The sequence below is a fragment of the Balaenoptera musculus genome, chromosome 3, assembly GCF_009873245.2.
Source record: "Balaenoptera musculus isolate JJ_BM4_2016_0621 chromosome 3, mBalMus1.pri.v3, whole genome shotgun sequence".
NCBI classification, from domain to species: domain Eukaryota; kingdom Metazoa; phylum Chordata; class Mammalia; order Artiodactyla; family Balaenopteridae; genus Balaenoptera; species Balaenoptera musculus.
In genome coordinates this window covers 86,376,017-86,399,973 of record NC_045787.1, presented here as the reverse complement: position 1 = coordinate 86,399,973, position 23,957 = coordinate 86,376,017, and the positions used below count along the sequence as shown (strand labels likewise).

The 23,957-nt window shown below is 40.6% G+C and overlaps 1 protein-coding gene across 5 annotated transcripts in view; it reads left to right on the top strand.

Moving 5' to 3' along the window:
- The window catches only part of EFNA5 (ephrin A5), a 276,961-nt gene extending 253,917 nt beyond the window's left edge, over positions 1 to 23,044 (top strand). Inside the window, exons 3-7 of one of the 5 annotated variants that reach the window (XR_005019448.1) lie at positions 12,920 to 12,985; positions 13,381 to 13,461; positions 18,712 to 19,181; positions 19,284 to 19,338; positions 21,965 to 23,044. Coding sequence is in view for 2 of the 5 variants with exons in the window: in XM_036848660.1 (XP_036704555.1) it covers positions 12,920 to 12,985; positions 13,381 to 13,461; positions 18,712 to 18,833 (269 nt within the window). In the remaining 3 variants the exon portion in view is untranslated. Of the gene's footprint in view, positions 1 to 12,919; positions 12,986 to 13,380; positions 13,462 to 18,711 lie in introns of all 5 variants that reach the window. The other 4 variants (XR_005019447.1, XR_005019446.1, XM_036848660.1 and 1 more) reach the window with 4 other exon arrangements.
- The last annotated feature ends 913 nt before the right edge of the window (positions 23,045 to 23,957 follow it).

Here is a 23,957-nt window from a genome sequence, read left to right as displayed (position 1 = left end):
TTTTAATCTTTTTAAAACTGGGGTTAATGAATAGAAATATGAGTTACACCAAATAAGGAAAAACCCCTATTGAGTTTTGTAATTAGCAAAACTTCAAAGCCAATTTCAACTGAGACCTCTTAGATTAAAAAGATAAGTTGACCCAAGAGTACATACTTTTTCTTCTACTAAGCAAAAGAAAAATAAAATGAATTTTTTGCCCAAAATGCCATGCTATATACAACAAAAAAATTCCTGTTAATATGACATATGGAATCAGTATCAAAATGTGATTCCTGGATTTAATATCATAGTTCGTGGATAGAATGCTTGTGTTTATATGCTAGCTTCACAGATTTCTTAAGAAATAGGAACATATTTTGAAGTATGGTTATCCCTTTCTCCATTCTGTGGACTTCTCAAATACTAGAAGCTTCTAAAAAATACATTATTGATTTATTTACTATACTTCATATTAGAGTCATAATTGTAATGTATCAACCTTTTACTATCTCATCTTAGTATCATCTGTGCATTATCTGCTTGGTAAACGAGGCTTTCTGGCAAATCAAATAGTAAACAAATATCTCAAAAAGTTTGCTGCAGCAATAAAGTGGGCAAAGTTGTCATCTAGCTATGAGATTTCTCTGCATTTTCGCAAGAGGAAATATAAAAGTAATATTCAGAGAGTGAAAAACATAGCCCATCAGTCAGTGAAGATTTCAAGTTTCGACACCTTGGTCCATTTGGTTATTTTTTGTAATATACAGACCTGAATATTTCTGGCTTATTCAGGAGCTAGATGCTCCTTTTATAGGTCCTAGTATAATTGGCAGTTAGGGATTTGTTTGTTTCCTGGTTATTGTCTCTATCCCAATTAAACTGTAAGCTCCAGAAGCAGGAACCATTTTTTAATACACCACAGTGTTTCCAAAACTTGACACAGTGCTTGGTACAAAGCAGGCATACAAAAAAAATTTTTTGAAGGAATAAATAAATGAAGTAAAAACTGAATAAGCCAGAAATATTCAGGATAGTACTTTGTCTTAAGAAAGATTATTTAAAGAGTTAGTTAGGATTTAAATTTTGATATTTGATTTATTAAAGTAACACATTTTAAAAAATAATTCTGTAAAACATCAAATTTTGCCTATTCAGATTAGTTTATACATCTTACTATTCTATATATAAGATGAGTAAATTTAAGTATTTGGCTCTATTTACAAATTTGGTTAATTAAACTCCTCTAACCATTAAAGATTTAATATATTTTCTTTCCTTTTTAAGTACTTAAGTTGACTATAAAACTTCCCAAGTATTTAAGTAATTCTTATCATTCATCATAATTTAAACTTAAAAATATGATGAGGTTTTAGTTCTCTTAAATGGTTTAAAACTGCGTATCAACCTACAATTTCACTTAGTCACAAGTCTAAATAGTTGTTCCATTATATATTTTAAATTGGAGTTACATGTCTGACATGTTACTCTAAATGGCCAAAGTATTCCTACACCTTACAGCTTATTAAAGTTCCACATTCTCAGATGCTTTTTTTTTTTTAATTAATTTATTTATTTTTGGCTGTGTTGGGTCTTCGTTTCTGTGCGAGGTCTTTCTCTAGTTGCGGCAAGCGGGGGCCACTCTTCATCGCGGTGCGCGGGCCTCTCACTGTCGCGGCCTCTCTTGTTGCGGAGCACAGGCTCCAGACGCGCAGGCTCAGTAGTTGTGGCCCACGGGCCCAGTTGTTCCGCGGCATGTGGGATCCTCCCAGACCAGGGCTCGAACCCGTGTCCCCTGCATTGGCAGGCAGACTCTCAACCACTGCGCCACCAGGGAAGCCCCTCAGATGCTTTTTTTTAACACAAAAATTACTAGCTCTGTGGTCTTGATTCTTTTAAAAATGCCTCTACTTTGTTTTTAAACTCAGCTGTGACTAAAGTATGGTTGTATCCCCTCAACACAATTTTGGGATTACGTTCTCATTTAATATTTGAGGTACCTTAACTTGCCAAGGCTTCTTAATGACTAGAGGGTTTCAGCCAGACGGCTTCACTCTTCACCTTCGATCATAATCACCCCAAACATCACTTTCCTGTCCTTACTGAAAGCAGCCCGTGGTCACCTGTATTCTAGCACCACTTGCCTTTATTCTCCTGTTTACTGGAGAGGCCTGCAACCCCTACTGAGGCTGGGTATTTGATGAGATTCTGCATGTCTTTGGGTTTAATGATGCCCACATTCCCTTCATTTACTTCTTATCTCTTAGACCACAAACGCAAAAACGTGAAAATAATACCTGCTTGAATTTTGTATGTCTCTTCGGGTTTTGGCTATCAAGTCACAATTTCCAACATCATTCCATAAGAAGGAGCCAGTAGAGAGGGCTGAGGGACCTTCCAGGAAAGGGGATTTAAAAAAAAAAAAAAAAAAAAAACAACTTCCGGGGCTTCCCTGGTGGCGCAGTGGTTGAGAATCTGCCTGCCAATGCAGGGGACACGGGTTCGAGCCCTGGTCTGGGAAGATCCCACATGCCGTGGAGCAACTAGGCCCGTGAGCCACAACTACTGAGCCTGCGCGTCTGGAGCCTGTGCTCCGCAACAAGGGAGGCCGCGATAGTGAGAGGCCCGCGCACCGTGATGAAGAGTGGACCCCGCTTACGCAACTAGAGAAAGCCCTCGCACAGAAACGAAGACCCAACACAGCCAAAAATAAATATAAAAATAAATTTAAAAAAAAACAAAAACAAAACTTCCTTAACCACTCTCTTCATTTTTCTTTTTTATTCTAATCCTGAGTTTGTTTATATTTGGTCAACAAATCACTTTGCAGCTATACAGATTTTTGTTACCTGTAGACTAATCACATCTTTATTGAACATGTTATGAACAAAGCAGTGGACTCCCCAGAACTGAGAACCCAGCACAGCTCCTGCCCGCCGGAAACTCGTAACTCTAGTAGCAGAGATGCAATGTAGCAGCCAGCTCTGAGACAGAACAGAAATATGGGTTGTGTGCTACCAAGGGGACAGAAACAGACCAGTGTAAGAACGCAGAAGGGCTGTGTGTTGGAAGAATGGAGAAATATCTCACGTGGCCAGAGCAAGCCGGGATTTTTAAGAGGCAAAGGGAAGGTCACATGAGAAAAGGGAGCCAGGGGGGTTCTAAGAGGAAAGACTGTTGGGACTAGCTGTTAATGTGGATTGAAGGAGGGAAAAGAATAGGAGAGAGAAAGACGGAAGTCAGGGTCGGGCAGATTATGAAAGACCCTGGCTGCTCTCTGTGGCGTGATGCCCTGCAACGCACACCCCTTAACTTGACTGGAAGTGGTCCAACCTAGAGACAACCAGAGCAAACGAGAATACAGCCCCTATCGTTAGCTTTGATTTTCTTCACTCCGTCAACATAAATTCTTCATCAAGGAAAGCATTTTTGGTGTGAAACAAAATGTACAGTCCTGGTGCCTAAATAACTCCATCCTTGGTAGAACTCAACTTTCTAAAGAGAGAACATTAATTTGTTCAGGCCTCTAGGGTTCCTTTAGGGGCCTGCTGCCCAAACAAATGCTACTCCTGCCTAGATATGAATCATACCACCAGAGATGGCAGACAGTGGGGGGGACGGTGACCTGCTGACTAAGAACAACCAAAGAAATGACTGATTTGCGTAGAGAGATATTTACCCAAATGTGATGCAAAAGAACATTAAAGACAGGAGTAGGAACCATTTACAGCAGCACAGTATCCAGAGATGGGTGTGGGCATGGGTGCAGTGTTTGCACCGCCTCTGGACTGGTTTTATTTAGGGCCGTCGCTGTAGCACAGTTAGTCTGTGCAGCTGCAGAGGCCGCCTCAGTGCACAGCCCGGTTGCTTCTCTACAGGATTTGTGTCCTCATCTTTGGCAGTGTCCCTCTAATATAATCACATGCTCACACTCTTAAAAGGGGTTGAAAAAAAGAACTCACAGAATCTAAGCATGATTTTTCCAAAAGGAACAGGGTCTTTCACTGCCCTTTCCGATTTCTCTAAACTCTCACCCCAGCTTCAGGGCACATCCTCACATAAACCCCTTTGCCCTCCACCCCCAACCTCCATACACACAAAACTATGGGAGAATCCAGTTTGTCTAATTTAGGCTAGAAATAAAGGGTCACACTTGTCCCCCTGGTTTCCCTTATGCCTCATAAATAACTTTTTGTCACAACTATCCAGAGCTGATCCCTTCCTCCCTCTCCCCACCCCCCTCTAAATTTGCACTTAGAACCAGAGGCTGCTTGCTTTAGGGAAATTGCCGTGCAGAGGGAGCAATACGGGCAGAGCTGATGGCATCAATCTGTGGAGTAGTGAAATGATGTTCTAGATCTAAAGGGATCTGTCCCCTGAGTTTCCAAGTGCAATACAGAAGTTCACAGGCCCTCTAAAGTTGGTCATACTTCAACTTTTTTTCTAGAGGGGTAATCTCACAGGGAAACCAAAGCCTATGTGGGTTAACCAGCGGACTGAAAGGCACAAAACAAGTCAGAATGGGTGAACCAGGGAGAAAGTTCAGATCATCATTATACATGCACTCAAACCACTAACCCATGTCCTTTCCAAGGCCCTTCACCAAGGAAGATAAGGATGAAAGTGGTTATGAAGGGTTCAAAGAAATATTAACTTTTTTCTAGGAGTTTCTTTAGATTGTATTAACTTGATGTTTATTAGTAATTTGCTGTCTTGCTACATTAGTGCTGTATGATAATGACATTGTTTCTGTTAATACTGTATAAATGAGTAATGGCATTTGTGGCTTTCATTGCTTATCAGTTAACTGTCACCCCAATAGCACATCACAGAGATGACCCAAGGACCCTGTGTCAAAGTAATAATATAAATAGTTCCTCCTTGGGATTCTAGGAATTCTGCATTTGTCTGAGTTTTTGTTTTTGTTGTTATTACCTTTATTATGTGGCTTCTAGCTGAAGAAGAGTCTTTATAAATGAATCATTTTTCCTGTCTTCTTTTGCCAGATTATACCTATTTGGTAGAGCAGGTGAAATTCACCAAAATCACCACAAACAAGAGACACAGAACTATCTGACCTTAAAGGCCTGGTACAGTCATTTCGGTAGTACTGCCTCAGGCAAGCCCAGGTCTCAGAAAATAGTTACAACACTAGTGTATAATAGGAAACTTTTTTTCCCCTAACTGTTCAAAGATGTTCAGTGAATTTTTGAAAAATAGTAAAATATCCATTTAGGAACTGAACTATATATTTCCTCGTGTTTAAGGTTTTGTTAACGATTCAAATGATATGTAAGTGTTATGCTGCATTCTGTGCCTATGTGGGCTGGAATTTGCCAGTCATATCACGGAAGAAGATCAAGTCTAGGTTCAGAATCTGAGGTTTAAGCTGACTTAAATTTTTCTTAAAAAGAATTAGAAATGCTTCTTATAGAGGATATTTTAAAAGCATTCTCTGAAATCCAGGTTATTTTTTGGTCATGCCTTAATAGATATCAAAATACATGGGACTAGCCTTCCTCAATAAGCAGTAGAAACAAGTTTGTTGTCACTGTGCTTTAAAAAGCAAGTAAAAGTTTGCGCACACTTCAAATGTGTACAAAAACATGATAATGTCTTATTTGTTTATTCCTAGAAATCAGCGGAAAGAATTTGTCCTCAGCCATTTATTTGAGGTTGCTAAGAAAAATTAATTGATCTACTGAGGCTTAGCTGCTGGAATTTAAATAACACTTAGGTTAGGGTTTGCAGGGAAACTTTGCCTAAGGGGGTAGAGAGATGCGGGGGGTGGGGGGGGACATGGGTGTGATGGGTGGGTACCGCCTATTTTTTCTTTTGTCTGAGGCTGCACAGCTGGAACTTATTTTACTTCTCTCACCCTGAACTCTGCTCTAATTTTTTGTCCCTGTTACAGTTCCCTGGTGTTGAAAACAAGATTTAGCTTGCAGAGTACACTCTACCCTTATTTTATTGTTGGAAATACCCCTCTTCCTTTTCTAGTTTTTTAAAAAGAAACATCCCCAGAGCCATATCAAAGTATCTGTTGTTTACATGATATTTTAAATTTCTCCAACGCTTCCACCTTTACTTAGTAACGTCATTTCCAAGTTTTACCTCTGGGGCTTTAACCTTAACCTGCCAGTGATTCAAGTCTTGAGACACAGCAGGCTGTGGGAGATGAATTGTGTGGGCAGAGTAGTCAGGGGCTGAGGTTGCTCTTAGGGGGCAAGCTTGATAAACCCGGGGCCAAAAGCAGGTTATTAAAACGTGACTTTTCAATCTCAAAAGGTAGACTGGTGAGATGTATTGCATCATAACTGGTGATTTTGTTTTTAATATGAAAATTAGGTATTGTGCTGCTTTTAAGAAGGGCAGATAGCCAGCTGCAAGTTGTTGCTGGGGTCTTCTTTCAAGAGGCCTAACTTTTGTTTTAAGACTTTTCCTGAGGGTCTGGTAACCATTTTCCAAGAAGTCCATATGGCTTTGGTTAATCTCTATCCTATTCCCACCACTTCTTCTGTTACCCACCCTCCACCCACATACACAAAATGGATTTTATTGACTCATTAAATTCTACAAGACATTTTCCGTAGTACCATTTGTTTAAATGGGCTTTACTTCTTCAGCATTTATTGTGAAAAGAATATTAATGCTTAATTCTGCCATCGCCTGTCTAATTTACATATATCTATGTTGTATGTGAGACCACATGAAAACCTACAGAGGAAAAACTGGGCTGTGCTAACAGCTAATAGCCCATCTTTTCTTTGGACTTGCACAAATTAAGAAATATTGTCTGTGGCAAACACAATGGAAAACTGTGTTTTTAATACCCGCCCTCCCCCCCCCCCCACACACACTCATTTCTTTGGAAAAGAAGCAGCTGATTATTTTTTAAAAATAAAATTTCCCAAAGTACCCAGGTTGACAAGGGACACAGAAAAGGAGAAGGATTTGGCTTTTGGAATTACGATTTGAGGATGAATAAGGTTAGGCAGAGGGATGATAAAATGAACTAATGAGTACAGGATTGGGCCTGAAAATGTGAAGAAAATATGAGAATCTCACCCCTCTCCTTCTAAACTTTCGGTTCCTTATGAAGAAGAACATTTGTTTCCTTGATTGCTTTTGAGTTGCTTAAAATCTCACGATGTTTATATTTAATTTGAGAGCCTGTGTAAAAGATAAATAGGAGTTTTTTGATACGAAGAGAAATTTTAACTTATTATTTACAGTCCTTTTATTTCCGGTGTTTTCAAGCCCATCTTTATATTCTATTTCTCACATTTGAGGAACAGCATTCTCTCTTATGATTTAAGTTTACGTTCTTGTATCAAAGCTCATTTAGGTTCCCCCAGCAATTTGGAGTTAATGTGAGGCATCATGCTAATTACGAGAAACGGCACAGGCTGTGGCTACATTAGCAAAAGCTAAGTGGCATGGGGAGGAAAATGAAAAACAGTTTTTAAATGCTGGAGTGAAAACAAATAGAGATGTCTTGTAGTGTTTCCTCAACAGCAGTTTATAATTACCTCTCTTCAAGGCCTGTTTTAAGTGGACTTGTACCAGTAGCTTGAAAAGTAAACTCCTAAGGGGTGCGTTTGTTTAGACGTGGCAGCAGAATCAGGGAGCAGCTGCTGGGGGAGCCTTCGGCACAGTGCACTCTGGTGCCTCAGTCCTGAAGCCTCAAGTGGGCATGGGAAACCCTTGATTGCACAGCATTATGTCAGTTAGCTCTTAAGCCCCGAATTTGTGGCTAAGACAGCATTTATTATTTCACAATTTCTGTGGGTCATGAATCCAGGGGCAGCTTAGCTGGGTCCTCTGGGTCTGGGTCTCTCCCAAAGCAACAGTCATTTGAAGGCTCGGCTGAGAAGGATTCAATTTGTAGCTCGCTCGCATGATTGTTAGCTGGACTCTGTTCCTTGCGGGTTGTTGCACTGAGGTGTCAGTTCCTTGCACGCGCTTGTCTGGAAATCTCCCTCTGCTCCTTGCCATGTGGGTGGGCCTTTCCACTGAGAATCTCACAGTATGGCACCTTGCTTCAGAAGGTGAGCGAGAGTGCTAAGGAGAAGGAGGGCACAGTCTTTTACAACATAAAGAAGTGACATCCCATCACTTTTGCTGTATTCTACTCACCAGAAGCAAGAAACCAGGGCCAGCCCACTCTCAAGGGGAGGGGCAGACACAGCGCATGCATACCAGGTGCGGACTGTTGGAGCTAGGTCAGAAGTTGCCTGCCACAAGCAGGATGCCACATCCAGCCGACGGGCCCACAGTTAATTGTGATGTGAATGCTACAAATATTTGCAATGCTAAATACAGCCTTTGGAAGTACTGATTTGGAGGCACTGAATGTGGTCCCCTTTATGTATCAAATTGGCTGATAAGTGCTGAGCGGTGCTCACCTGAGCCCCAGCAGAGCAAGCAAACAGGTTTTAAGAAATGGCTGAAGTTAGAGCTCCTGTCTGAGGTCATGCAACAGAGTGAAGATAAGCAGCCCTTTTTTAGCAGGTTACTCTAAACACGGAGAACCAGAGGGCCCCTAGATTATATTTCGTTATGTGTTGTAAGGTTGTGATGGGTACTTTGCAGATCATTAGGGGGAAGGGACTCTGTGGATCGATTTATAAAGTTGCTATTAAGATCGTGGAATGGGAGGCTGCGCTTGTTTTAATGGTCCCCTCACCCCTACTCCCAGCTTCCTGACTCCAAATGTACATTTTCAGCAGTAAACTGAGTAAAGGGATATGAATTTGGATTATGTGACAAATGTTTAAGACATGAATTGAATTTCTCATTTTAATCTGACAAATTCTATTTTAAAATCCACATATCTTTTTTTTTTATTGAAGTATGGTCGATTTACAATGTTGTGTTAGTTTCTGGTGTACAGCAAAGTGATTCAGTTATATATATATATATATATTTCAGATTGTTTTCCATTATAGTTTATTACAAGATATTGAGTATAGTTCCCTGAGCTACACAGTAGGACCTTGTTGTTTATCTGTTTTATATGCAGTAGTTTGTATATTGTAATCCCAAACTCCCTCCCCCCTTTTCCCTGGTAACCATAAGTTTGTTTTCTATGTCTGTGAGTCTGTTTCTGTTTTGTAAATAAGTTCATTTGTGTTGTATTTTAGATTCTACATATAAGTGATATGATATGATATTTATCTTTCTCTGTCTGGCTTACTTCACTTAGTATGATAATCTCTAGGTCCATCCATGTCACTGCAGATGGCATTATTTCATTCTTTTTTATGGCTGAGTAATATTCCATTGTATAAATATATACACATCTTCTTTATCTTTCCATCTGTCCGTGGACGTTTAGGTTGCTTCCATGTCTTGACATTGTAAATAGTGCTGCTGTGAACATTGGGGTGCATGTATCTTTTCAAATTAGAGTTTCCTCCGGATATATGCCCAGTAGATCCAACTACTGCTGGATCATACAGTAGTTCTATTATAAGTTTTTTAAGGAACCTCCATACTGTTCTCCATAGTGGCTGCACCAATTTACATTCCCACCAACAGTGTAGGAGGGTTCCCTTTTCTCCACACACTCTCCAGCACAGAAAATCCATATATCATTATAGGAAGAGTTCAGGTCTAGGTTTTCTTCCCCTGTTGGCAGGTGAAGACCCCTTTTTGGTTGCTAAAGCTCCAATTTGGGAACTTAGGGATGAAATGTTATAATTCTTTTGTCCCAGTTGCTGTTGGTTGGCTTCTGGAGGACCTGTAAAGCCTGGATAAAATTCCCTCTGATAAACACTCCCGGGACACCCTCACATGCCCAGATGAAGCTCATGCAAACCTCAGTTACCACATGCCTCCAGGGATGCCTCCTGGTCCCTAAACTGTGTTTCCTACCTATGTCCTCAGCTGGGATAAGCACAGCACAAGGACAGAAACAGTTTGTCTTTTACATCTTTGCGTCCATAGCACCTAACAGGGCAACTGTGCATAGCAGCAGTTTTAAAAGCGTTTGAGTGGATAGATAAAGCTGCAGTAATATATAATACATGGTAGTAATTATTCACTATCAGTTTCCAAACGTTCACTATTAATTTTCTAAGGAAAACAGCGTATTGTTTTAACTAAAATAGTGTTGCCTATTATAAAGTGATGTGTGTCTCTAGAATCATAGAGATCAATAATACCGACCTCCTGACAAAGGCCAGACACATTTTAAGTTTTTACTGTCCATCTTCAATCTTGCTCATAATTGATCCCAAGAGGATTTTCTTTATAAATTTACTTGTGCGACTATTACATTTTTCAGTTCCTCTGTTTTGTGTTTTTAATGCTTCAAGCCTCTGCTTTGTTGTTTAGGTGTGACTAGTAAAGTACTTTCATATTACCTTATATATTCAAATATTACTAATAATTAATAATAACCGCTCTTAGTAAGTGGTATAAAGGCACCCTCTATTTGTCAGGCAAGAGGTGTGGGGTTAAGAAACCTGGAACATGACATGGAATAAAGCCACACTCCCAGTTTTTTAAAGCTTGCATAAAAAATTGAGTTTTGCTGACATATGGGAAAAGTTTTTATGCCTTCTGGTATCATTTTTGTTTTTCAACGTGGCAAACAAGGAACCCAAGTTATACCGACTTAGGTTAAGATTTCATGAGCTCAGGTCGGAGGCTGTGGAGTCAAGTGACTTAATGAAATCTGCACTGTGGACTCACATTATATGTTTATATTCTTTGTTCATCAGTCTTTCTAAGGATTAGAGTATAATAGTCAAACAGCATCATAAGGTATCAGTCACGCTATCATTGTCATACAGCTTTTCTGGTGATAGAGAGGAGATGAGGAACTAAGGGAGAAGTCTGATGGGGAAGAGAGGTCTTTATATAAATATAAGTACATTTAATATTCTTAGTGTATAGAATAATATAGCTCATCCAGTAACTAAGGCTAATTGTCCCTCTTTGCGAGCTGGTGAGAGAACTCTCTTGAATTTTTCCTGGACAGTTTATCATTTGTTGATGTTTAGTTATTCCAGCGTGCCCCACAATGATTGATTTTTATGTCCTGGATTTATAGAATTTCTCCTATATATAAATCTGAAAAATGTGTGCTAACTCTAAGAAGTTCCCCCACTAAAACAAACATTTGATCTTGCCTTGAGCCTGTTATATCTTACAGTATCATCAGTAAAATCAGCTATTGCATGTGGTAAATCAAGTTCACGAGGCTTGCAGTAAGTTCATCTCAGCTCAGAAATCCATAAGCACAGCAGCGTAAATATCCATGTGTCACTTTTTCACACCACCTCTCATAAATAAGATATAAACTATCTCAAGAACCCATGGTTTTTCTAATGAATTGGAGTCACCTATGTGTACTGTATTTGTGACATGCACATTTGCAGTTGGGGTCCACAGGAAGGACATCATTTCCTGGATCAAACCACAGAGTGCAAATATTGTGCCCTAAATAACACACTAGTTACTGTAAATGTCAGTAGAGGGAGTTTTTCCGACTTTGATTTAATGAAAGCCTACAGCAAAGCCAGCTGTTAGCACTTCTTAACTGCTTGTCAGAGCGAACACGAAGATGAGGAGAGCTGAAAACATTTTTTCTGTATCTACTTTGGTCTAAGAATTAAGAGTTTTCAACAGGTGTTGAATAGCGACACGGGGGTCCTTTCCAGCTTGATGTCTTTTAGGTGGTGACTGACTTTATAAGTTCTCCTCCAGGATGTGGGCCTGGAGTTACATGAGGAGATTGTTGGGAAATTAGTCTGGAGTTTGCATCTTGAATCCTCTCACCTGCAAAATCAGCATTTTGGTTTTCTGGGCTCACCGTGAGGGACAGTAAGAATAGAGGAGGGAGAAGGCACACTGAACACTGGTCCTCGCTTTGTCACTGAGGGTATTACCAAACTAATTGTGAGCCATGTGTATTTTGACTGATATCATCTGCTCTTTCTGAACAAAGAAAACACTTGAAGCAAATACATAGGGAGGAAAGTATGCAGCACTCATTTCTGTAATTTTTGTCATCTCTAGAATGCATGTGTAAACATATGTGATTGTTAAGGGTCTTACTGCCTTGGAAATCCCTTTGACGTTATGCTGGGTATACTGAGGGGCGATCATCTTTCAAACGCAGGGGAGGTTTACAGTCTTATTATCTTGAAGAGGAGAAGAAAGGTTCTTCCTCAAATGATTTATAACTTGAAACATGTTGTCATGTTTTGGTAAGCCCACTTTATTAATTCCATCCTTCTCTGTGGCAAATTTTTAAAAATAAATGTACCATTGCAACCCAGTACTTTCTCAATAGCATATTGTACTTATAATAGCTTGATGGAAGTTGCTGGGTTCGGTTTAGTCATACAGAATGTGGAGCCAAGTTCTGAGTAAAACCTCTAATTGAATTACCTGCAAAGCACTGACAGACAGGCTTTCAGGACAGACAGAGCTTTGCTTTCCCCAGCAGAACTAGGTCATGTTGAAGTTGGCCTTGTAACTGTTAACTGGATTTTGCCAACGCTTACACCCTGGGCTCTGGTGGCTGCGGGCCCCTTTCCTGCAGCAGAGGAGGAGCTCTCTATGAAAGCAGGAGGACTCGGGCGTTATCTTCGTATTTTAGAGAAAACTGATTACAGATCAAGTTAAACGCAAGAGCCTTTGAAATAAGAATCCAAAGTATTCTTCTGTAGATTACCAATGTTCTTGCATGATTCTTTCTTTATTGTATTGCAAAGGAAAGATAGGTATAGGAAAGTAGCCCCTTCGATAGCAGTCAGTCAGTGTCAGTCTGAAAAGTATTTCTGTTTTCATCTTCTGGGAAGAATTAGAGTAAGCGCCCATTGTTCATGAAAGAATTTACTGTGGACCATTTGCACTTGAAAATGAATAATCTGGTGGTGTTCTCTCCTTTCTCTCCTGCTCTCTCTTTTTGTCTTTTCCACAGCCTCTGCAATCCCAGATAATGGAAGACGGTCCTGTCTAAAGCTCAAAGTCTTTGTGCGACCAACAAGTAAGTTCACTAAAATGAGCTTCCGAGGGTGGCTTCACTGCGCATGCTCTATTGTGTGGTCTGGTTCACAGCGGTAAAACTTTTACTGTAAATCCTGTGTGGTATCTGTTTTGTATTATCAACATCCATGTTTCAGTTTTCATCATATTTTTTCTCATTATTTTTCATGATGCCTTTATTTTAAGTACACAGCAGTTGCTAACTTGTTGTTTCTCAGACTGTTGTACGTGCACAGCAAATGGGAACAATATTGGCATTTGGATACATGCCACTGATTGTAAAACAGTCTCTCCATAAGTAAAAGGAAAAATTAGAGAGAAAGAAAAAAGAAAGAAACGGGAGTTTAAGGGTGTCTTCACTAACATATTTGGCTGTTATCTCTATTTTTGTTATAGATAGCTGTATGAAAACTATAGGTGTTCATGATCGTGTTTTCGATGTTAACGACAAAGTAGAAAATTCATTAGAACCAGCAGGTTAGTATGCTTAGAGAATCTCTCTTAACAAATGCATCTCTCTCTGGTGCTTCAGTACTTTTTTTCCTTTCTTCCTCTCCGCATGTTTGCATGTTACAGTTGCTCTGCTTTTGCTCATTGCTAGCAATGCTAATATTACTTATATTCTACCTCATTCCTCCAGTATCTCTGTGTAATGCATGTTAGATAAATTATGACTTTTCTTTTTTTTGACATGGGTTTGATACAATGCAGTATCCTAGTATAGAAGCCCCATCAGAATGCTAAACGTCTCACTACTTTTTTACCATATCCTCTGAGCATGCTGGTGAATCACTGTGACTATTAATGGATCTGTTTTCATGTAAGACAGAAAAAAATGTCTACTGTATGTGCTTATAAAACTTTACTTTTATATTATATCCAAACCTATGGATAAAAGTCATAAGACCAGTGCACAAAATAGCAACTAATTCAACCTATTTAGTTTTCTCTAGAAATTCACATGCATCATTGAACTGATCTAAAGGACTTCATTTTACTTCAAATATTATTTGTGCTGTTGTCAATAGAAATAGGTCTGGAGAAGCATAATCATGTTGCCTCCTAACACCACAAACTCAGGCACCTGCTGCTCCCACAAACGTATCTGCAGTAGTCTGTCGAGCCAAACATGATCCTTGATAACTGAGGCAAAACAAGTATCGAGGATAAGTAAATTTTTTCTACTACTTCTATCTTCCATACACCCAAACTTTCCCATCACTATGAAGAAAAATAAAACCCACCAACGGGATCGTTGAAGCCTTTGTACTGCAGCATACTGTGGATAATGTAAACTCTGTAAACTCTCCATTTGGTTATAAATTCAATCTGGCTCTTTAATGCAGCTAGACTGATTATGAGGTGGGGGGAGCCCTCTATCGTTCTCTGAGTGTGCCTCAAAGCCCCTGGATGCCCACCTACCTGTGGTTTCCTTTCCTCACCCTACTTGCCTGAGATCTTCACTCGTTTCCTTACTTATCTCCTGTGACTATCTCAAAGCTTAAGGACAGTAGAATTATTTCCTCTTCCCAGAAAGTTGTAAGCCCCCTCTTATGTAAACAGAGACTTTTTTTTTTCACCTATTTGCAGTAGGACTTACTTACCTTTCTGATGGCCCTGGAAATTAAAAGGTTGTGAAGTCCACTTTATCCTTTGAGTATTGTTACTGGGACACACAGTCAATGAGCCTTAGGGAGACTTACCTTGAGAAAATGTGGTGCCTCAGGACATACAATAGCGTCCACGTTGTAACTGACAGGAAGAGTTAGGCTTTTCCCCCAAGCATTCCTGTTTTTCTAAGGCAGGCATCTTATCTAGAGCACAGAGGAGAGGTGTGTACAATAAGCTCTCAGAGGCCATAGTGGCTCCCCAGGGATCCGTTAGCTGCTTTAGAAAGTTGCAAGGAATGAGTGCTGACATGGAGACATTTTAATTGTGTTCTGGAAATCTGGAAGCATTACTGTGGCTTTTCAAGGTTCCAGACTCCTCACAAGCTTGAGGACTTGGGCCATCACAGGATCTGTGAGTGAGATGAGATCTTTTAAGGACCCCAGAGTCTACACTCTTCCTTTTGTAACTTGCCCAGGCCATGCAGCTAGTTACACACAGATCCAGGTGTAAAATTCATATTTCTCAACTCCCATTCCTACATTAGTATAAAAGGATTCTCTTACCATTGCTAGACATAGAAATGTCCATGGAGAGAACTTTACTATCTTGGCTTTGTTCATAAGTCACGTGTAGGCTGAGCGGCAGGGTTGGGCATGTTATAAGTTACCCTGAATTAAGAGTTTTTGATGCACACCGTTGCAGAATGTAGGCAGAGCTTTCCAGTAATCTTTTTTCCAGGTAAATTCCATTGCCTATCGGGAAAGCAAGAGGCTGTTTAGAAACATAACAGATTGCATGTTTTTCACTGGTAATGAAGAGGCACACTGAGGACTGTTCTGACATTAGGAAAACTACCTTTGAATTCAACTAATGATAAAATGCAAGATACTAACATGCATTCATATGTGAACATATTTCACTGTCTTTGGGGAAACAGACTCTTCTTTCAGTGAGCATTTAAATCCATGATGGCCCCCAAATCTATACACCTGTAACTGATAGAAGTTTGCAAAGCTTTGACAGAATGTGGTTAGACTGTGTGTGTGTTGGGGAGAGGCATGCAGGTGTGCTTGCAGGAAGAAGCTCCCTGAGTCAGTTATGACTATATTTAAGGGTGTTCTGGTGATCACCTTCACTAAAAAAGTAAGACAAGGTTGAACTACGATCCCTGGCTGCACGAATGCAATAATAGATTTGATACTTCCCTGTACTCCTTAGAAAATTCATACTTGCAGCTCCACACCCACTGTGCTGGATGGTTGAGTGCAGACCCAGACTTTATGAAGCCAGCAAGGCTGAAAGGATTCCACTGCATGTTCTCAGCAATGTATACTAATTCACCTGTCTTTGGAATGTGTTTGTCTTTTTTGTTTGCTTGTACACTCTGCCTGCCAGTTTCCTATCATCAGGGATACAGGATGATCTCAGGGCAGACACTGACACATAATATGCTCCAAAATATTGCTAGTATTCTCTCAGTTAACCACTGAAACCCTCATGTTGTGGAATCCTGTAGCCAGGAGGCAAGACTTGATTTGGCTTCTGAAGAGAAGTATTTTCTTTTTCCAAGCCACATTCACTGTTACAAGTTTTAGAAATTCTCTCATGTTTAGGTGTAATTTCCATTGGGATAGATTTTGCTTATGAATTCCTCTTTAGAATTCTGAAATTGCTCAGACTTACTTACTTACCTAAATAACAAAGAGCCTGTTTTTCATTTTGCTTCCTGGGGGCCGTAGACTCTCCCAACACTGATTCCCTGTTTAATCAAAGGATGCTGTGTAGAATCCTGGGCCAGGACCAATGTTACAGTGAGAAGAGAAGAACCCTGGTCCCCTAAGGGGACTGATTTTCTCCTTTGAGGGCAAGAGGGTACTTACTGGTTGGTTGCTTAGAAAAAGGCTAATTCCAAAGATGGCCATGATTCGAGGATCAAAAGGCACATTGGCCTCATGGCTTCTCTTACATGATAAACAAACGCTTTCGTCTCAAAGGTGTGCAAGGTTCATTCCCCCACCTTGTGCTGCATGGGCTAGAGCACGGACAGCCCTCGCTGAGCACCCTGGTCAGACTGAGAAGGCGAGTCCCCTTCAAGCTCACAACTGAGTATCGACGTGTTACTTGGGTACCTCTTTTATCAGTACACTTCCAAACTTTACAAGGAAGAGGACTGGGTAATGTGTTGGTGAAGATAAGACTGAGAAGAACCCAATAGCTGATGTAATTTCAGGTGTATGAATATAAGTGGTATTTCACAATGAACTCTGGAATCCTCTGGGTTTATGGTTCTTTCCCAGTTAAGCCTGAAGTACTCTATTATTCCGAATAACAACAGGTTGGTGCTCTTAAGACAGTGATTTGGATTTTCTTTTCAGGGCTGTTAAGGGCATTTATGTCTACCTCCTAACTACAGATTTAATACATCTGCGAGGCTAAGAAACAGCAGAGAAGAGAGTCCACAAGTATTTGACTGCATCATGTGGGGCTTTATATTATTTTTCCCCTGCATCCATTTAACTTCCCCTTCTTGCTCCCTAACCTTTTCTAGTCTCCTAAGCTAATAGGTATTCCATGCAGGTTTGCTAAGGTCCAGGAGAGGAGAGCAAATCTGACACAGGGATGCAGCAGCTTCTACACGTGGGGATAGGCTAAAATGACACGAGCACTCCAGAGCAGAAGCCTCGATGCTGAGAAGACATATTTCTAAGTTCATATAGGGAGTGGGTGTAAGGAACAGAAACAGCCCACGTGAGCATACCTGAAGGAGAGGCCAGCCTGAGCCTGAAAGCTGGTCGCTTTAGGACAAGTAACAGGGAGTGTGACTCCGCCTAGTAAAGAAAAAGCATCCCTGTTGTGACGTGCTGTGTGATGTGAAAACAGAAATGAATGTAATAGAATAGAGTTAATCCATTAAGGTGTTCGAGGTGGGTCATTCAGGGATATCTAGGGATTATCCTTTGAGGTCTACAGAATTGGGAGCAACCACTAGAGTCTCACTTGTACCCATTCTCTCTGACTGACCATAGAGTGAATCCAGCCTGACAATCACTGAGCTCCTACAGGAAGTTCTCCTGATGCTAAAATAAAATCTACCAAAGAATCCCACTGGGGGCCCCACGTGTAGTTCAGAGATCACTGAGTCTAAAAGCACGAGTTACGCCAGGTGGAAGGAAGAAGACCGGCAACACCAGAGCATAGCATGGCTCATAGGCAAGCCTCCAGTCTATCTTTGGGTACTAATTGCTGCAAAGTTCCTGTTTCGAAGTTAAGCCTGTTAATCACGCAGCTCAGGAAGGCTATCCAAAGTCAGAGGCAGTCTCATAGAACACTTTATAGCGAAATAAAAGAAGCTTACCTCACTTAATCCATTTTATTTAGAGGAAAATTTGCATCCACACTGATAATTTATGTGCCCAGCTTCAGCCTGACAAAAATAAAAATAGTCAAGTTCAAGTAATTTAATCCTGGAGATACAGGGTTTGTAATAGAAATAGCACCATAATTGATTCCTAATTGTAGGCAAGCCAGCGGGCACCAATTTATTTAGGTTTAGTGAGCATTACGTGTAGTTTAGTTAAAATGCTGTTGTTTTGGCATTTAATTCTTCACATTTGAAAATTCATCTAGACATCCAACAACCAGGCATTCAACACTAATGCTATGAAACCGCTAAAAAGAGGAAAAAGGGCAGCCCATTCTGGTTAACCACTAATATGCCAACATTAACTGCATCCTGCCACCCCTGCCCCCGTTACTCGCTTCTCCATGGCATATTGGGTTTAAAAGGTACATTCAGATACCAAGTTTGTGCATGGTGTGTTTGTTTGACTGCTAGCAAACCCGAGTAGCTCACGTGCCAAAGGTTACAGTGTGTGCACATTTTTCACCTCAGTTTTTACGGAAAGTATTAATATTGCCAAGAAAGTCCAATTTCCTCTGCCTCTCCTTTGTTTGCTGTAAATAATGAGTGATTATGCAGACATGAAAGTCAATGGTGGCACAAGGTTCATTACCCTACTTTGCAGAGGGTGGCGCGGTCTGTTAACAGCAGACTGCTGCAAGAGAGTTATTAAGGATGTGAAATCTCATTGGAATGTGTGCTTTCTATTTGAACAGATGATACCGTACATGAGTCAGCCGAGCCATCCCGCGGCGAGAATGCGGCACAAACACCGAGGATACCCAGCCGCCTTTTGGCAATCCTGCTGTTCCTCCTGGCGATGCTTTTGACATTATAGCACCGTCTCCTCCCGTCACCTGTCACAGAAAACATCAGGGTCTTGGAACACCAGAGATCCACCCAACTGCTCATCCTAAGAAGGGATTTGTTATTGGTTTTTTGGCAGATGTCAGATTTTTTGTTTTCTTTCTTTCAGCCTGAATTCTAAGCAACAACTTGGGGCCGGGGGAGCTAACACAGCTGCTGCCTCCCTCACCTCACCCCACCCCTGCCCTTGCCTTCTCTCACCCCTTGCAAATTAGATGGACTCCAGATGAAAATGCCCAATGGTTATAGCGACAGCCGTGGTCGTCTGCTCCTGTGCATTCTCCTCCGAGAGCTCACCTCCTCTAGCGCAGTGTCAGCGGTACGTGGACGAGGAAGGATAGCGGCAGATGCAGCCGGTGATGCCGAGGCCCAGGAGGGTTTTCCTCTCCCATGCAATACTTACTTACGCCTTCTCATTCAGGACTGTAAGATGATCGTGCAGTGCATCATGTCACCATGTCAAGTCCAGAGGGGAGGTATTAAGAATAGATATAATATTACACCATTTCCTCTAGGAGTGTGTAAATGAACAGGCTTCTGAAAGGTTGAGACACTGGTTTTCTGTTTTTTGTTTTTGTTTTTTTTTAAAGGTGACTGTCTTCTTAAAGCATTCTTGACAGTAAAACTTGTGCTCCGTAAAAGAAGCCTTTTGTCTAGGAGGCGGGTCGAGTGCCGGAATGTTAGCACAGAGCAAGTGTGAAAACACGCTACGTTGGGTGGGGGATATATATGTGTGAGTGCCTCTAATTAATTTTTTTGGTGACTGGGCAGCGCACACCAGACTTTTTTTTTTTTTCCTTTGAATACAGATCACCATGGTGCTACAACTTTTTTCTTTTTTCTTTTTTTTTTTTTTTTTTAAAGAAACTGAAAGAGGCATTTTTACAAATAAAGTGACCTTCCCCGAGGCTGACAAGCCAGGGTTGATGAGTGTATATGGAATAGCTTTGGATACTCCTCTGGGGGAACAATGTGTACCAAGGAAAGGGTGTCAGTGGCCAGAGGAGATGTAATTTGGCTTTGCTGGAGCGCCAGTGTGCTGTGGCCTTTCCCTGACTCCCACTCTCATACCCACACTTTGCTCCACACTCCACGACTACAGGGGCTCAGACACAAACCCCTGTCCCCGGAAGAGTCAATACTACTTGGGAGGGCTAAAGGGAAATTTGGAATAAAAATTCCAAAGTTTGGAACGAAAAAATTCAAGAGTTGATTTTATATTCTTTCCCTTTCTGACACAGCCTGAAGCGTAGGGGGAACATATGTTTATCTGTGGGAGATAAACAAGATGGAGTCCCAAAGACTTTAACAAACTATTTTTTTAAAAATCCACTAGAATAGAATATACATTATTTAGATATACTTTATGCTGAGAGTGAGTATATATGCTTGTCCTATTTAAACTTATGAGAAAAAGTGGTATCCCTTGATACATTTAGAAATATGGGGGGGCTGCCCTGTTTCATTGTAGGGGTGGGCAAGAGGAGAGTAAATCAGCACGGCCAACAGGGATGTTCCCAGTCGATTACCAGGAAATGCAAGCCTTGGGTGTTGCTACTGGTGAGGCTGTCATGAACTTTGAACTCCAAAGCCTAGACAGGGAAAAGTGTCAGACCAATGGAAAAGAAAAGAAATCAAGCCTTTTTTGCTATTGCAGGACATGTCAATAGAAACCATGCCTTTCAAAACAAAACAAAAAATAAATGCAATGATCGTGTAAGATGTGAAAAACTGGAAGCGTTCCAGCACAATAAGGAATTTTTAATATACTGGGGTTTTTTTTTTTTTAATGTACATGTTAAAAAAGAGGGGTCATATTATGGATAGACTTCATGAATGGGAATTTGCTAAGAACTGTGAGTGGTTCTGAATGACAGAGATATGTGAATGAAAGGCAGCTGTTAAGGCGCTGCACGCTGGAGAGTTGTACACATGTTGAAATGTAATCTGGGCTTACCCGATCCGTTTGGAGTGGATGTTAATGCTGGGTCTGTTCGCACTTGGAACCATGTGAGAGGTTGCCAGCCTCTCTGATTAAATCCTATTCCCCCAGACATCAGGAACTTCTCTGGAGTGGCAGAGTCTTATCACAGAAGGCAGCCACGATTTCACTGAAACAAAAGTTCACAGCATTGGATTATTTTTTGCATTAACTATTTATATACTCAGAACTCTCAGTAATATCCAGTAATACTTCTTTTTTATTAATAGTTACAGGCTTGTTGGTCCAGTGGGATTTGGGTAGGGGGAAAAAGATGCCTTCTAAAATGGATCAATAGAACCAAAATAATATTGCATGTTCTATGACCACAAGGAAATTAAATGATCCTGTAATGATTCCAGTTAGTCATAACTACATTATCAGTGCTAATTTCATTTTAGAAATGGTGACTTCTGTGGTTCTTCTAGCATTTGTCTCTAACAAATGATAAAATAATTAATTACTCATGGCCCTCTCTGCCATTGTCTTTCATTTTTCACAGTGAAATTAGACCCCCTCACCACTGTGCCGCTACAAATTAAATGTAAAAAAAAAAAAAAAAAAAAAAGCAAGAGTATCCACACCAGTAGACAATGTGCTTCTCTACCTAAAAGTGACGTAATTGTAGGTAACGCTTGCCATGGAGTTTTCAAGAAGACGATTGGTATCATGCAGTTTTCATCTTGTCCAAAAAGTGCTGGTGGCCTTTTGTGATGGTGTTACAACCCTCAGGGGGCTTAGGAGGATGTCGACGCAACTTTGTAGCAGCTTTTAATTTCAAAAACAATTCAAAAGTATGAAGGGCAGCCTTTGCTGCCTCTCAGCCCCAGTCAGTCAAACCCCAGCGACCTTTGCCCCTGGTTGCCAAGGGCTTTGCAACATGAAGCAGGGAAAATAAGGATCTGTCTGTTTAGTGGATACCGTGTATCCTTTAATAGGCCAGGTAATAGTTCGTGTTAGTTTAGACTATTGTTTTGTACTGTACTTTCTTGGGTGGCAGAGGAAAGAAAAGTAAAACGTTAAAAAAAACTGCATTCTTTAAATTCTGTATTATTAGCAACCTCTGTTGTATATAGTGTTTGATAATAAAGTATTAATTTGATTCTTATGTCTTTTGTAAGTGAGAACAATAGTCTTTCAGGATACAAAACATGCATTGAGGCTTTGAAACATCCAATGTAGACGTGGCTAAGAAGAGTCACAAATGGCCGAGACACTGCTCCATACAGGACTCACGTGTGGTCGTCGCCTTCCCAATCTTAAGACTCCACCATCTTGGGACCTGGAACAACATGACTTTTTTGATCAACATTTTGTCGTCAATGTTTTCAAGGTCTGATGTTGGAGCCCTGTGGTGTTCTTCCCCCCAGCATGTTGGTTTGAAAAGGTTTAGGGAATTTAGTAACGGTTCTGTACTTTGGTTTGGTTTTCTGTTTGTGGTGGTTTTCATTCTTCCCCAGGAAGAGTCTTGTCAGTATCACGTGCAGCCCAAGCATGGGAAAGGTTTCAAACCAGTTCATTTAGGAAGGTTAAATGGGGGATCTTTCTCTCTGAGTCATTGTGAAAGGAAGAGTCACACAGTACCTGTGGACTTTCAGGGACTTTGTCTCTGGTGCCTTAGCAATGGCAGCAGCCATTTTTATTAGTTTCCCCCAAATTTAAAACAAAAAACAGTTTAAACCCCTACCCTCCATTCATTGCTCTCAGAGCTGTGATCACTAGTTTTTCTTTTGGAAACCACCTCCACCAACACCCCCGTTTGCCTACACCCCCCTTTTATTTCTTATGTTTACTTTTTCTGTCTCTCGCCTTCCTCCCACGTTTGGTTTTCCCTCAGAACCGTGAATGGGCAGGTCTGTCTCTGGTTTGGCATCACTGAGTTTTTCCCATGCATTTGCCCCAGAGCTGCTCGGATGTGAGACAAATCTCCCTACAATGGGCTTGCTCCCATTGTCTGTACAGTTTAATAGATGCTGGCATGTTGGAGGTTACCCATGAGTCCAAATCCGCTTTCCATGCTTACTCTTGACACCCCATTGAAGCCACTCATTGTGTGTGCGTCTGGGTGTGAAGTCCAGCTCCGTGTGGTCCTGTGCTTGTACTGCCCGCTTTGCAGTTCCTTTGCACTTACTCATCGAGTGCTGTTTTGAAATGCTGACATTATATAAACGTAAAAGAAAATGTAAAAAAAAAAAAAAAAACACACACAAACAAACCCATACAATCTGTATTTGTATATACACGTGTCCGTACAAGTATACCTAAATAAAAATTAAAGATTTTCATCATTTTAAGTGGAGCCCTCCTTCTACTTCTTTGTTCCTTGAATGACGCCTTTATTTCAGGGGCTACTTGTACTCTGCTGATTTTTTCAATATCTTTGTGGACAGAAAAGATAATACGACATGCACAAGAGAAGGCCTGAGAAGGTCAAAGAATGTGCAGGGTTTGAAATGGTCAAGTATCTAGGCACATTCCAGTTATTCTGATGAGAAAATGGTGAGATTTCAGTCTTGTCTCAGTATTTGAGCCTTAAAATAGGCACTATGACAAGCCCTCCATCCTAAAACAAGTGTTAAATTCAAGAGCTAAACACAAATTATGTTCTTTTACTTCGCATGTATTTATCTATTTTTTTCACCTCATCAAGAAAAAGATAAAAATAATTTTACAGAAAATATACTTCCAAAAGAAAGAAAGAATGACAGTAACGACAATAATCACCTCAGTACAATCCCAGCCACAATTCTCACTACCAAGGAAAATTAACTTACTGTTGTGTGACCTTGGGCAAGTCACACAATATCTTTGGGACTCACTTTCCTTATCAGTTAATAACAAGGTTGTATAAGTGCTTTGATTTTTTAAATATTGCCCTTGCTGGACACTGTGAAGCCCATTCTGCATCTGAGAGATGTGAGTTTTTTGTCTTTGATGATGACATTGCTATAAGCACAATTTGAGAATTTCATCTGGAGAGGGAAAAAGCATCAAATGTCTGACAAAATAGACACCTAATGCATTTCAAGACTTGGCTTTAATTATACCATGTTAACATTAAACTCATTGAAAGCTTTTTATTATACTTAATTATTTGACAGGGCACTAAACACT